This window comes from Pyrus communis, chromosome 1 (assembly GCF_041283825.1).
Source record: "Pyrus communis isolate YQ-2024b chromosome 1, ASM4128382v1, whole genome shotgun sequence".
NCBI classification, from domain to species: domain Eukaryota; kingdom Viridiplantae; phylum Streptophyta; class Magnoliopsida; order Rosales; family Rosaceae; genus Pyrus; species Pyrus communis.
This window is the reverse complement of record NC_142565.1, coordinates 18430912-18443618: the sequence shown is the minus strand read 5'-3', so window position 1 is coordinate 18443618 and position 12707 is coordinate 18430912. Positions and strand designations below refer to the sequence as shown.

General features: G+C 39.7%; 1 protein-coding gene and 1 pseudogene across 1 annotated transcript; one reads left to right on the top strand and one right to left on the bottom strand.

The window, feature by feature from the left end:
* The first annotated feature begins 8584 nt into the window (after positions 1–8584).
* LOC137721570 (uridylate kinase PUMPKIN, chloroplastic-like) lies at positions 8585–11341 on the top strand. Its single transcript, XM_088699485.1, is given in 6 exon segments — positions 8585–8873; positions 9455–9602; positions 9693–9746; positions 10174–10265; positions 10379–10875; positions 10955–11341. Coding segments are annotated over 6 exon segments (1092 nt in total). The 5' UTR covers positions 8585–8670; the 3' UTR covers positions 11053–11341.
* Positions 11342–11474: 133 nt separating this feature from the next.
* On the bottom strand, positions 11475–12430 carry LOC148699306 (uncharacterized; annotated as a pseudogene).
* Positions 12431–12707: the final 277 nt, after the last annotated feature.

Here is a 12707-nt window from a genome sequence, read left to right as displayed (position 1 = left end):
CCACCACATGCATATGTGTGACAAAAGCTTAGAATTGAGTGAAATTCAGAATCATGCACACATCTACGTACAATTTGATCTGAGCAATACTTCCACAAATAAGGGTTATCCCAAACATAGAAACGTGCATCATTTTTAAGCTTATCACGTTGGTGCTTGTTTAGTTCATTTGGAATTTTTTTAGCCACCAAGTAATTCACTAAATCTGCATACCATGGTTCACTTACCTCAATGGATAGCAGCTGCTCATCGGGAAAAGTTTCAGGGATAGGTACGGCATGTTCATGCTCCTCGTGGATCATTCGGCTTAAATGGTCAGCCACTACATTCTCGCTTCCTTTCTTATCCCGGATTTCAATATCAAATTCTTGAAGAAGAAGAATCCAACGGATAAGCCTCGGCTTTGCTTCCTTTTTCGTGAGCAAGTACCTCAAAGCTGCATGATCAGAATAAACGATTACTTTAGTACCAATTAAATATGAACGGAATTTATCTAAAGCAAAAACCACAGCTAGAAGTTCTTTTTCCGTCGTGGAGTAGTTCAATTGGGCATCATTGAGAGTCCGAGATGCATAGTATATGACATGCGGCCGCTTGTCTCTTCTTTGTCCTAGAACAGCTCCTAATGCATAGCCGGATGCATCGCACATGAGCTCGAACGGAAGGCTCCAATCTGGAGGTACAATAATGGGGGCCGAGACTAGCTTCTCCTTGAGTTGGTTAAATGCCGAATTACACTCTTCATCAAACTTGAATGGCACATCTTTTTGAAGCAATCGGCAAAGAGGGTTGGACATCTTGGAGAAGTCCTTGATAAAACGCCTATAGAACCCTGCATGGCCAAGAAACGAACGTACCTCTCTAACCGAAGTAGGAGAGGGTAAGTGACGTACAAGGTCTATTTTCGATTTATCTACTGCAATTCCTTTTTCTGAAACAATATGTCCTAAAACTATACCTTGTTTCACCATAAAGTGACATTTCTCCCAATTCAAGACAAGGTTAGTTTCAACACATCGTTTCAAAATTAAGGTCAGATTATCCAAGCAATTATCAAATGAACTCCCAAATACACTGAAATCATCCATGAAAACCTCAATGATCTTTTCAACAAAATCGGAAAATATACTTACCATACACCTTTGGAAAGTGGCCGGTGCGTTGCATAAGCCAAATGGCATGCGACGATAAGCAAATGTTCCAAAGGGACATGTGAATGTGGTCTTCTCTTGATCATCCGGAGCTATCACAATTTGGTTATATCCAGAGTATCCATCAAGAAAACAGTAAAAAGCATGACCGGCTAACCTTTCGAGCATCTGGTCGATGAATGGCAAAGGAAAGTGATCTTTCCTAGTCATGGCATTTAGCTTCCGGTAATCGATACATACCCGCCATCCAGTCTGAATGCGTGTAGGCACGAGCTCATTCTCATCATTCTTGATAACAGTTACTCCGGACTTCTTGGGAACGACTTGAACTGGAGAGACCCAACGGCTATCGGAGATAGGGTAGATCACTCCGCAATCCAAAAGCTTGATTATTTCCTTCTTTACCACTTCCATCATCGGAGGGTTGAGACGGCGTTGAGCCTCTCGAGTTGGTTTAGCCCCCTCCTCAAGAAGTATACGGTGCATGCATGTGGTAGGGCTTATTCCTTTAATGTCGGCCAAAGTCCACCCTATGGCCGTTTTGTGCTCTCGCAGCACCCTCACAAGCTTCTCCTCCTCCATTGCCGTGAGACTTGATGAAATGATGATGGGCAATGTTTCGCCTTTTCCCAAAAACACATACTTCAAATGGTCCGGCAACGGCTTAAGTTCAAGCGATGGTGCCTGAACAACAGAAGGTAGCATCTTAGTGGAAACTGAATTTGAAAGTGAGAGTGGAACCTTACCATATTGTTGTGGCAATGACTCAAGGGCTGCCACAACCTCAATTATTTCTTCACTAGAACCCATTGCAAAGAATTCCTCCTCCTTGTCGTGGCCTTGCATTGGCCCAAATCCTTCATTTTTGCGCTCTATGGCCTTAGTGATGGTTGTTTCCAGGGCGTCCTCGTTCAATTCTTCAAGGTATACCTGCGCCAAAGAATCGATAACATCAATGGAAAAACAAGAATGGTCATCAACGGGATATCTCATAGTTTCGGAAATATTAAAATCAATCACTTCCCCATCGAATTCCATTGTCAAGGTGCCTTTGTATACATCAATCTTCGTTCGGGCCGTCTTCATGAATGGCCTACCAAGGAGAATCGGCAAAGATGTAGAATGGGCTGAATCCTCCATGTCTAGGACGTAGAAATCAGCCGGAAAAATTAAATGGTTCACCTGCACAAGCACATCATCCAAAACTCCTTTTGGATACGCGTTAGAACGATCAGCCAATTGTATAATTACACCATCTTGTTTTGAATTCACCCAAATTCATAGATGCATAAATAGAATAAGGCATGACATTTATGGATGCACCTAAATCAAGCATGGCATGTTCAAAACGATTATGTCCAATCACACAAGGAATCGTGAAACTACCGGGGTCTTTGCACTTGGTAGGCAGTTTACGTTGCAAAACAGCGGACACATTCTCGCTTACCTTCACTACCTCTTTGTTTGCCCTTCTTCTCTTTGTATTGCATAGGTCCTTGAGGAATTTAGCATACTTTGGAACCTGTTTGATTGCATCGAGAAGCGGTATGTTCACTTGCACCTTCCGGAACGTTTCAAGAATGTCCTTCTCGCTTTCTTCCTTTTTTTCTTGCATGAACCTGCGAGGAAAAGGTACATTGGGCAGATTAGGACGTGAAGTACATGAATTTGAACTTAAATTACCTGATTTGGCCGAGTTAGGGTGATCTGCCTCAGGTTGTGTCGTCTCTTCATCTACTTTCTGGGCAGATTTGGGATTGTTTGGCTCGATCCCAACTTCTTTTCCACCCCTTAGGGTGATGGCCTTGGCGGATTCGAATCCTCCCTTTGGATTGACTGTGGTTGAGCTAGGAAGCTTTCCTTGCTCTCTAATCTGTCCAAGGAACTCAGAAATCTGCCCTATTTGTTTCTTCATATCCATCATCTCCTTCTCGTTATTTTCTATTCGGTTGTTTTGATTTTGCAACCCCTGCGAAATAGAGGTTAGTAATCGCATAGCTTGATTACTTTCCAAAGACGTACCTGAATGAGATGATGCCGAAGGTTGTTGGGATTGTTGGGGTGCATACGGCTTGGAATAAAAACCAGGGGGGTTTGGCCTAAATCCTCCTTGTTGGGCAGCTTGTTGTGGCTCCCTCCATTTGAAGTTTGGATGGTCCCTCCATCCGGCATTGTAAGTGTTCGAGTATGGGTTGTTTTGATTTTGTCCTTGGAAACCAATTGCATTGGCAGATTCCCACCCACCATTCTCGATTAGTTGAGGGCACTTGTCGGATGGATGCCCTTGAATTGAGCACACGCCACAAACTTGGTGTTCTTGTGCTTTTGGACCAATCACAACCTGAGAAACAAGAGAAGTAAGATTAGCAAGTTGTGATTGAATTTCAGAAATAGCACTCACCTCATTTACACTTTGTTGCCGTGGGGCTTCCCTTTGGCCCACTCCTTCATATTGTTGAGCGTTGAGCGCTCGGTTGGCTATGAGAATCTTGGCATCCCTTGGTGTTTTGTCCACCAATGCTCCTCCCGCTGATGCATCAACCATTTGACGTTCGATAGGAAGGAGGCCCTCATAGAAATATTGAAGGAGAAGTTCCTCCTTCATTTGATGTTGAGGACATGAAGCTACAAGGCCCTTGAAGCGCTCATAATAAGCCGGGAATGTCTCACCATGATTCTGTTGAATACCACTAATTTTCTTCCGTAGGAGAATCACTCTCGAAGTAGGGAAGAATTTCTCCAAGAAAGCACGCTTCATACTCTCCCACGAAGTCACAGTTCCCGGGGCTAGTTCGTAGAGCCAATCTTTGGCCTTGTCCATAAGTGAAAATGGAAAGGCCTTCATCTTCAATATACTCCCATCCACATTGACGGGGGTCATGCTCGAACAAACCACCTCGAACTCCTTCAAGTGTTTGTTGGGGTCTTCCATAGACAAGCCATGGAACTTCGGAATATGGTGTAACAAACTGGATTTGAGTTCAAATTCCTCAGTCTTCCCCTCTGCAGCCGTGGGGTATTGGATACAAAGAGGCAATGCATTATCCAAACCTGAGGCCGAAAGCTCCTTGATGGTTCTATTATCTGCTGCCATGGCTTGTTCTTCTTCAAAAATCTGATCCGTGGGCTTTTCTTCTACACCTACTTCTTCTTCTTCAAGCCCAGGTTGTGGTGGAGGTTGTGGTGGCTCTTGTTGACTCCTCGTTCTCCTCAAAGTGCGTTCAAAATCACCGTCAAAGTCGGAGATGTTCTCTATAATAGGCCGAGAGCGACGAGTCATACACAGTAACTAAAAAAAACAAGGAAACAAACAAACTAAGAATCTAAAATAAGAATGCACGAAAAACAAAAAAAATATAAAAATAAAGACAAAGGATTAGCAAAGTTGCTAATCCCCGGCAACGGCGCCAAAATTTGATGCGAGAATTACTTGACACTCAAATTAAACCCTCGTTTGACAATTGTAGTAGAATGGATAAGTGAGGGATCGTTCTAGACCGGGGATTAGGAGGGCTTGCTAAAACCTTCTAAATTGACTTAAAAACATAAAAACTAAATTAAAATACTCTTAACAAGACTACTATGACTCAGAAAGGCTTTGAAAAACTCAAATTGTCTAAAACAATCAAATTGACTCAAAAAGAAGCTAGAACTTGATTTAGACGAATTTGCAATTGTTTATGACTCCACAAGCTTAAAGATACAAAAATAAAACAAATACGAATGATTAAGACTTAACAAAATAGGGGGGGGAATTGTGGTTGGACGATATTAAATTAAAAAGACAGAATATAATTAAAGGCAAAATGTAAATATGAATGTGATAAAAAATATGGATGATGGAATAGCCAAGGGGTTCTTCTCCACACATGTTACACTTGCAAACAAAATTGATTCTCAGTTGGTCTTTCGATAAGTTGTGAAACTCAATGCTCCAAGTTAATTAGATCCACTTAGATTAACTTTCAGATTTCCCTAAATTCGTTGGATTGAATGGAATACGCATTACAACCAAATTATTCTTAATCAAAGTCCCTAACTATGGAATACGCATGATAGAGACATTCAACAAAGATCATTAAGTTCAACGGAAATCATAAACATCGACGAGGCATTCGTTACTATGGAATACGCATGAAACTTATGCCAAGAATTCGTTTAACGCGATTGTTTATAAGCAACCTCTACTACTTGTGAATATAAGTTCATAACGATTAGGTGAAATTCACTTATATTCTAGCGTCATATTTATGCATGAAAATTAAGCTTGCAATCTCAATGAACATACATAAATAAGTTATCAATCAAACAGTTAAACGAATTGAATCCACAACTTATGAAATTCCAACCAAACGTAATCAATTCAAAATGCAAATATAAACATAGTTTCGAATCACCCCCTAGCTAAAGGGGGTTTAGTTCCTCATAACTTTGAAATCAAAGAAACACCTAAACATTCCAACAACTCAAACGTGAATTGTATGAACGTTTAGGCACTCTTCTCTTCCCTTCTCATACGTACAAAACAAAGAGAATTAAATTTAAACTTTGAAATCAAAGAAACACCTAAACATTCCAACAACTCAAACTTGAATTGTATGAACGTTTAAGCACTCTTTTCTTCCTCGTTGTTGTAGCACAAAGTCTAAGGTGAGCTTAAGGGCTTTAGGTGTATGTGGAATGGAGTAGGGAGTGGTTGGAGATGGAAGAATGAAGAGAAAATATGCAGAAAATGAAGTGGGACTCACGGCAATGGAATGGTATTTGTGTTGTGTGAAGTGTTGTGAATGGAAATATGAGATATGAATTGAATGGGGAGTGAATGAATGAATGCTAGGGTATTTATAGGGGTGGTGGAGGGAACATATGGCTGTTTGTTTAAGCATTTGTGTGGAGGAATGATGGAAAAACAGCTAGGACACATGTGAAAACTGGAATTGCACAAGGGGAGCAAAGGGAACCCACGGCATAGATGGATTTGCATGTGTTTGGGAAGCTTTCTTGCTCATTTTCTGGATGCAATGATGAAGAGTTTAATAATTAATGCATGTAGGTGGTTGAAATGATGAAGAATGAGTGGTGGATGTGTGAATGATTGAATGTGCATGTGGGTGAATGTGAAGGGAATGCATGTGAGGATGCTGGAAATGCAATGGAACTCACGGCACAAAGGTTCTTTGGTGATGAATGTGGTTGATTTAATGGAGGAACAAGTGCATGTGTTGAATTAGTGGTGCATGTGATTAAAGATGGAGAAGGTGGTGTAATGATGAAGTGGAATGGCTGAAAATGCAAGGGGGAGTGAAGGCCACGGCAAAGGTGTTTTGGTGCATGTGTTGGCTGTTTTGTTTGTTGGTTAAAGCTTGTGTTTGCATGTGAATGTTGTTTGTGTTTTAAAGAATGAATGGTGGTGTAATAATGAAGTGTGATGAGTGATAAGTGTATGATATGTTGAGTGATAAGATAAGTGGTTATTGATATGTGGTTATTGATATGTAGATGAATGAATGATATGATAAGTAATGAATGAATGATATGTGGTTATTGATATGTAGATGAATGAATGATATGATAAGTAATAAATATATGATATGTGGTGAGTGATAAGTGAATGGTTTGATAAGTGATAAATGAACTAGTTTAAAGGGCTATGGTTTAAGTACATAGAATGGGCCTAAAATAGGTTGGTTTGTATGGCATAATGTGTTGTGTCTTCAAGTGCATACAAGGCCTTCAAATTCGTCCATCCTCTTGGCTCCATGGATAAGCTATCCAATCCATGCCCAAAAATGCTCCAAATGGCCTCAAAATGCACTTTCTTGCTCCCTAGGCCCTTAGAACCTGAAAACACACAAAAGAAGCATAAAGGACTAAAATAACGAGAGAAACATAACGTAAATGCACGAGAACAAGCCATTTAAGTCGCATGAATATGCTCCTATCAGTTCCTAGAGTAAAGCCACCTAATATCAAGCCCTACCATTATGGTCCAGTTCAAAATACTGAAATTGAGAAGGCAGTGCAAAAGCTTTTGCAATCTGGTTTCATCAGGCTTAGCCATGACTCATTTTCATTTTATGTGTCGTTGGTGAAGAAGAAATAGGGAACATTTGATTGATGACCTATTTGATGAATTGTTTGAAGCACAATTTTTCTCTAAGCTTGACTTAAGGTCAGGATATCATCAGATTAGATTGAATCATGCATATGTAGAAAAGGTTCATGAGGGACATTATGAGTTTCTAGTCATGCCCTTTGGACTCACTAATGCTCATACCACTTCCAAAACTTAATGAATGACATTTTCAGACCCTTCCTCAGGCAGTTTATACTAGTATTTTTTGACATCTTGGTTTATAAAAAAACTTGGGAGGATCACTAGTCTAATTTGTACAAGACCCACAAGTTACTCCAGGAAAACCAATTATATGTGAAAAAGAAAAAATGTATATTTGGTCAAAGTAAAGTACTTGGTGCACATTGTTTCTAGAGATGGGGTAGCTATTGCAAAGATTTAAGCCATTTAGGATTGGTGAATTCTTGCCAATGTGAAAGAATTGAGAGGATTCATTGGGCTCACGGGATACTACAGGAAGTTTGTTCTTGGTTATGGGAAAAATATGTCAGCCACTTTATCAGTTAACCAAAAAAGATAGGTTTTTGAGTTGATGAATAGGTAGAAAGTTTGACAAAGTTTGCAGTGTTTTGGCCGCAAAGAGGAGAGGACATGGGACGACAAAAATGTTTTTGTTTTGTTTTGTTGGTTGGGACGGCAACAAAAGGAGGAGATGAGAGAAAGCCCTAGGACCTAAGGAAATCTAAACGAGTGATATCATATAGAATTATGACTTCTTGTATTGATGTGTAGAAAATATTTTAATATAGAATTATATAAATTTATATTAAAAATAAGAATCATACACTGATTACAATGGCAAATTACATTCCTATATGATACGCTACAATTACAAAAATGATTTCGGATTAATTAATTATATTCTAACAGGTGTCAATAATGTCAATGACAAACTCAGTTTTAGTCATCCAAAGGTGGAAGTTTTTGCTGGTTGCATAGGCCTAGAAAGGGTAAATTGCTTATTCAAAGGGCAATATAGTAATAAGGAAAATGAGGTATGTTCGGTTGAATTTCAAAACATTTTTTTCTATTGAGGTAGGACTTTTGCCAAAACCAACAGGATCCTCTCCTGATCTTTTGGTGGAGATCTTGAGGATTCGTAAATTGTATTTATTTATCGTATATCATGTAGTCAGTTTTTATTAGGTATTGTTTGTGTTTAATTTTAAATAAAAAAATTTAAAATGATTTTTGACCACATAATATACGATAAACGAACATGATTCACAAATTCTCGATATTTCAAAAAGAGGATTCCGCGAGTGTCCGAATTCGAGAGGGAAAGGAGATAGGCATATTATCTTGCTTGGTTTGGTCAAGCAGCAGCTACAGCTTGGCGCTAGGACTTGAACTAAATTAAGTTACTTTGACTTTCACTTATTCATGGTGGCAATTTCGCCCTCCTCCTTTGTCTCTGTCTCCTCTTCCACCTCCTCCTCTTCTTTTTCATGTCTGCCTCTGACTTGTTTGAAGCGCGCTTACAATGGTGTGTCGGTGAGTAAACAGCCTTCACATGGGCGGTTGGCGGCGGTTACCTGTTCATCTTCTGAAATGGGCTCCGGTTCTGACTCTGTGAACCACCGCATGTATGCCGCTACAAGAACATGACTTTCCTGTATTTTTTTTACTGTAAATTGTTATGGGTAGCTGCTTAATTTCAGTTTTTTTGTGGGAATTAAGGGTCCTTGAATGTAACTATCAACTGACTCTAGCCGAAAGTTACTTGTAGTAAACTACTGGTAGGGTTTAGTAAGTATCAACTGACTATTGGGAATGCCAATTTACTGGCTACCTTCGGATTGCTGTAGACATGGGGTGCAGGGTGTAGCGATTTTAGTTTCACGTGGTGGTTCCTTAATTAACTAGCATGCTCCTCAATTACACTTGATTTTGTTGTCAAATATCCAATCTTGTAGGATATATAATAATCAGTTTGTTCTTCAACCCTCGATCTTCCCCTGGATGCTTCAATCGTTTTCGCTTTTTCATATCTTGTTGTTCTTGGGATAGATATTAAGGGGTGTGAGAAAATTGTCTTTCCTTGGTTGTCGAATTGTGTGTGAAAATGGCAATGTCTTTTTTTTCATCTAGTAGTAGCGTTTGGTAGTGTTGGTTTGGACACCATTGCTCTAATATCTACCATTTTAACTTCATATCTTTTGAACAGTAATACTCAAATATCATCTATGGCTCCTTTTGGGGTGACAATGAATGGGAATGGTTCGTCTGGACCATCTTATAAGTGGCGAAGGGTTTTGCATAAAGTTAGTGGAGAAGCACTTGCCAGAGATCATACACAGACTATTGACCCAAAGGTCTCGTACATTCTTCAATCATCCTACGATAATTATCCTTCTCTTATTGGTTTATGAAACATGAACAGTTTGGCCCGTCGATAATATTAGGTAACAATGGAAATTGCAAGGGAGGTTGCATCTATGACTCGCCTTGGCATTGAGGTAATGCTTAACACTTGACATTAAAGAACTATACTTTACATGACCTTTTCCTTTTATGTACACAAGGCAAGGGCACACACACAGAGGTCACATTCTTCTCGTTATATTGTTTACCTGTGATGTTGGTCATTACTGTAACCTGTTTATATAGTTAAACATAGTGAAATTTGGGGATTCAAGAATTATCTATGCAAGGACGAAAGTGCAGTCTGGGAAATGCTTCATGATAAGAATGGGACTATAGGTTATTTTTATTATTTAAATAACCAACAGAATGCAGGGATAACATAAACAGGAATAGTTTGAATGTTTTAGTAATCTCCGTAAAGTGCTCAACAGATTGTACTAGTGAGAATTGTTTGCTTATGATCCAAAACATAGTTTACTGTGTTCTGTATGTTTTAGTAATCTTAGTTAAGTATTTCAGGTTGCAATTGTAGTTGGCGGGGGAAATATCTTCTGTGGATCTTCCTGGGTGGGAAACGGCGGTCTTGATCAATCATCTGCTGATTACATCGGGTAAATTCTTTGATGTTGTTTGATGTCACCTGTGTAGACTTTTTTCCAGTTGCATTTTTACATAATTCCTTTCATTGGGTGATTACTTGATCTGGTTCATTTCATGTTTTCAGGATGTTAGCAACTGTCATGAACTCAATATTTCTTCAAACAACAATGGAAAGTATCGGCATCCCTACTCGAGTGCAGACTGCCTTTCAAATGTCTGAGGTTACAGAGCCTTATATACGTCGAAGAGCTATAAGGCATTTAGAAAAGGGGAGAGTTGTAATCTTTGCAGCTGGAACTGGAAATCTGTTCTTCACCAAAGATACCGTTGCAGCGCTTCGTGGTGCAGAAAGTAAGTAGTCTTGAATATTCCTAAATGTACTGCTTAATATCGAGTCTTCTCGTATTTATCTAGTCCTAAATTTACTGAATTGCAACTTGTCTATGTTGGCAAATATCAATCGTTTATCCAGTCAATGCAGCGGGGTTTATGACAACGATCTAAGGTGTGACCCGAATGCCCGTCTTCTTGAGAATTTAACATATCAAGAGGTGATGGCGAAAGATCTTTCGATGATGGACATGACCGTCATTACCTTATGCCAGACAAACAAAATTCCTGGTATGTTTAGACAAGCATCTAAAATTTTGCAACCATACTTCTAAGCTAAACATGCTGTTGTTTATTTCCCATGATGTAGTTGTTGTGTTCAATCTAAATAAACCTGGTAACATCTCAAAAGCCATAAGGGGGGAGAAGGTTGGCACCTTAATTTATAAGGAGGATGTTTACCGTTGAAGCTCTAAGTCTGAAAAATGTCAGAATGCGAGTTCAAAATGATTCAAGAGTGACCAGCATGGGAAGAACACTATGACCTCAAAGGATACAACGTACCACTAGCATTCGGCATCTTTTTCTTTATTTGATGAACGGTCTTCAACATTGTAAGGGTAAATAAATTTTGAGTTTTCCATTTGGCCCCAAAGTTTTTGAGGTTTTGTATAACTGTTGGTAGATACGGATTCCAAACAGTGAATTATAGTGATCATATGACAATGTAGGCATATATCTGTCCTTTTACAAGCAATATGCCACTGGGTTGAACCGTCAAAGAGGAACGCCCTAACCAGTAGGCAATCAACCACTTACATCGATATTTTTGTTTAAACTAATCTAAATAGCAAAATTCAAACGGAATTCCATGGAGGGAACACATCCGCTTAGCTAATCCCAAGTAGGAAATGAATAAGTATCATTACAGTTAATTTGTAAAACTCCATCTGAATTACAAAATGACTACAAAGACTGGGGCTGAGAGTAACAAATTAATTACAATTGCTAAAATGTAAAAATGCTACGAAACTGAGGACCGGGCAGCAAATTGTTGAATTATCAAAAGTAGTGTAAGAAATGGTTAAAAAGGTCCCATGAGCAGGGATTGGGAGAAAACAAAGCGGAAGCCGGCCCAGGGCTATTGGCCATCCCCATCCAATTATTAAACATTGGGCTGCTTATGACGTCATGCTGATTTTGATGTGAGAAGAACCCACTTGATACCACCAGCAGAGACACCGGCGCCGGAGACAATATGCTCGGAAATTGACCCATTTCGTCAAGTAGCACTGACCCTTCTCCTTCTCCTCCGCCTCCTTGAACTTTAAGATTATTGAAAATACTTGTCATGAAGTCGTCGTCAATGCTGGTACTAGTGGTGGCGGCGCCGCCCACGACCTTGTTATGATCCGCAGTTGAAGAATTAGGACTTGTCTTGTGTATAGAGGCAAGCCCTGCAGCCGATGAGAGGCTGTCGGCCGAGGAGGAGGGCAGAGAGGTGGAAGGACTAAGGACATAAACTCGTTTTCCGTGGCACGGATAACTTTGGGAGAGACTGAGTAGATCACCATCAGCTGTGGAGGCGGATGGGGATCCTGGGTGTATGCTAGGTGTGGATGTGGGTAGGGGTGTGGCGGTGGCTTCTTGATCTTGACGGAGTCTTTGTTGACTCTGAGAGGGGAAGGGCGTGGACCTTGGAGTTGTACCTCCTTTTTGGGTGTGGGAGGAGGCCTTGCTGGTGGTGTTGGGTTCATATTTTCTCTCTTTCTTCAATTCTATGGGAGTATGAATTTTGGAGAGGGAGAGAGCAAGTGGTGGAGAAGTGGGTTGGGCTGAATAATCAATGACTATAGGGCAGCTAAATCTAATTAATAGGAATGAAGACAATTCTTTTGTTTTGTGTTTTTTCCAATGACTTGGCCTTCATTGCACTATTGACCATGGGTAGCTAGCCGCAGGTGTTGACTGGGAATTGAATAAAATTTTCTTTTATGTCCCATAAACACAAGTCAAAAATCATGTATTTACAAGAGAGTTTTTTTTTTTTTTTTTTTTTTTTTTTTTTTTTTTTTTTTTTTTTTTTTTTTTTTTTTTTTTTTAGGAGAATGGATTATCTCCTC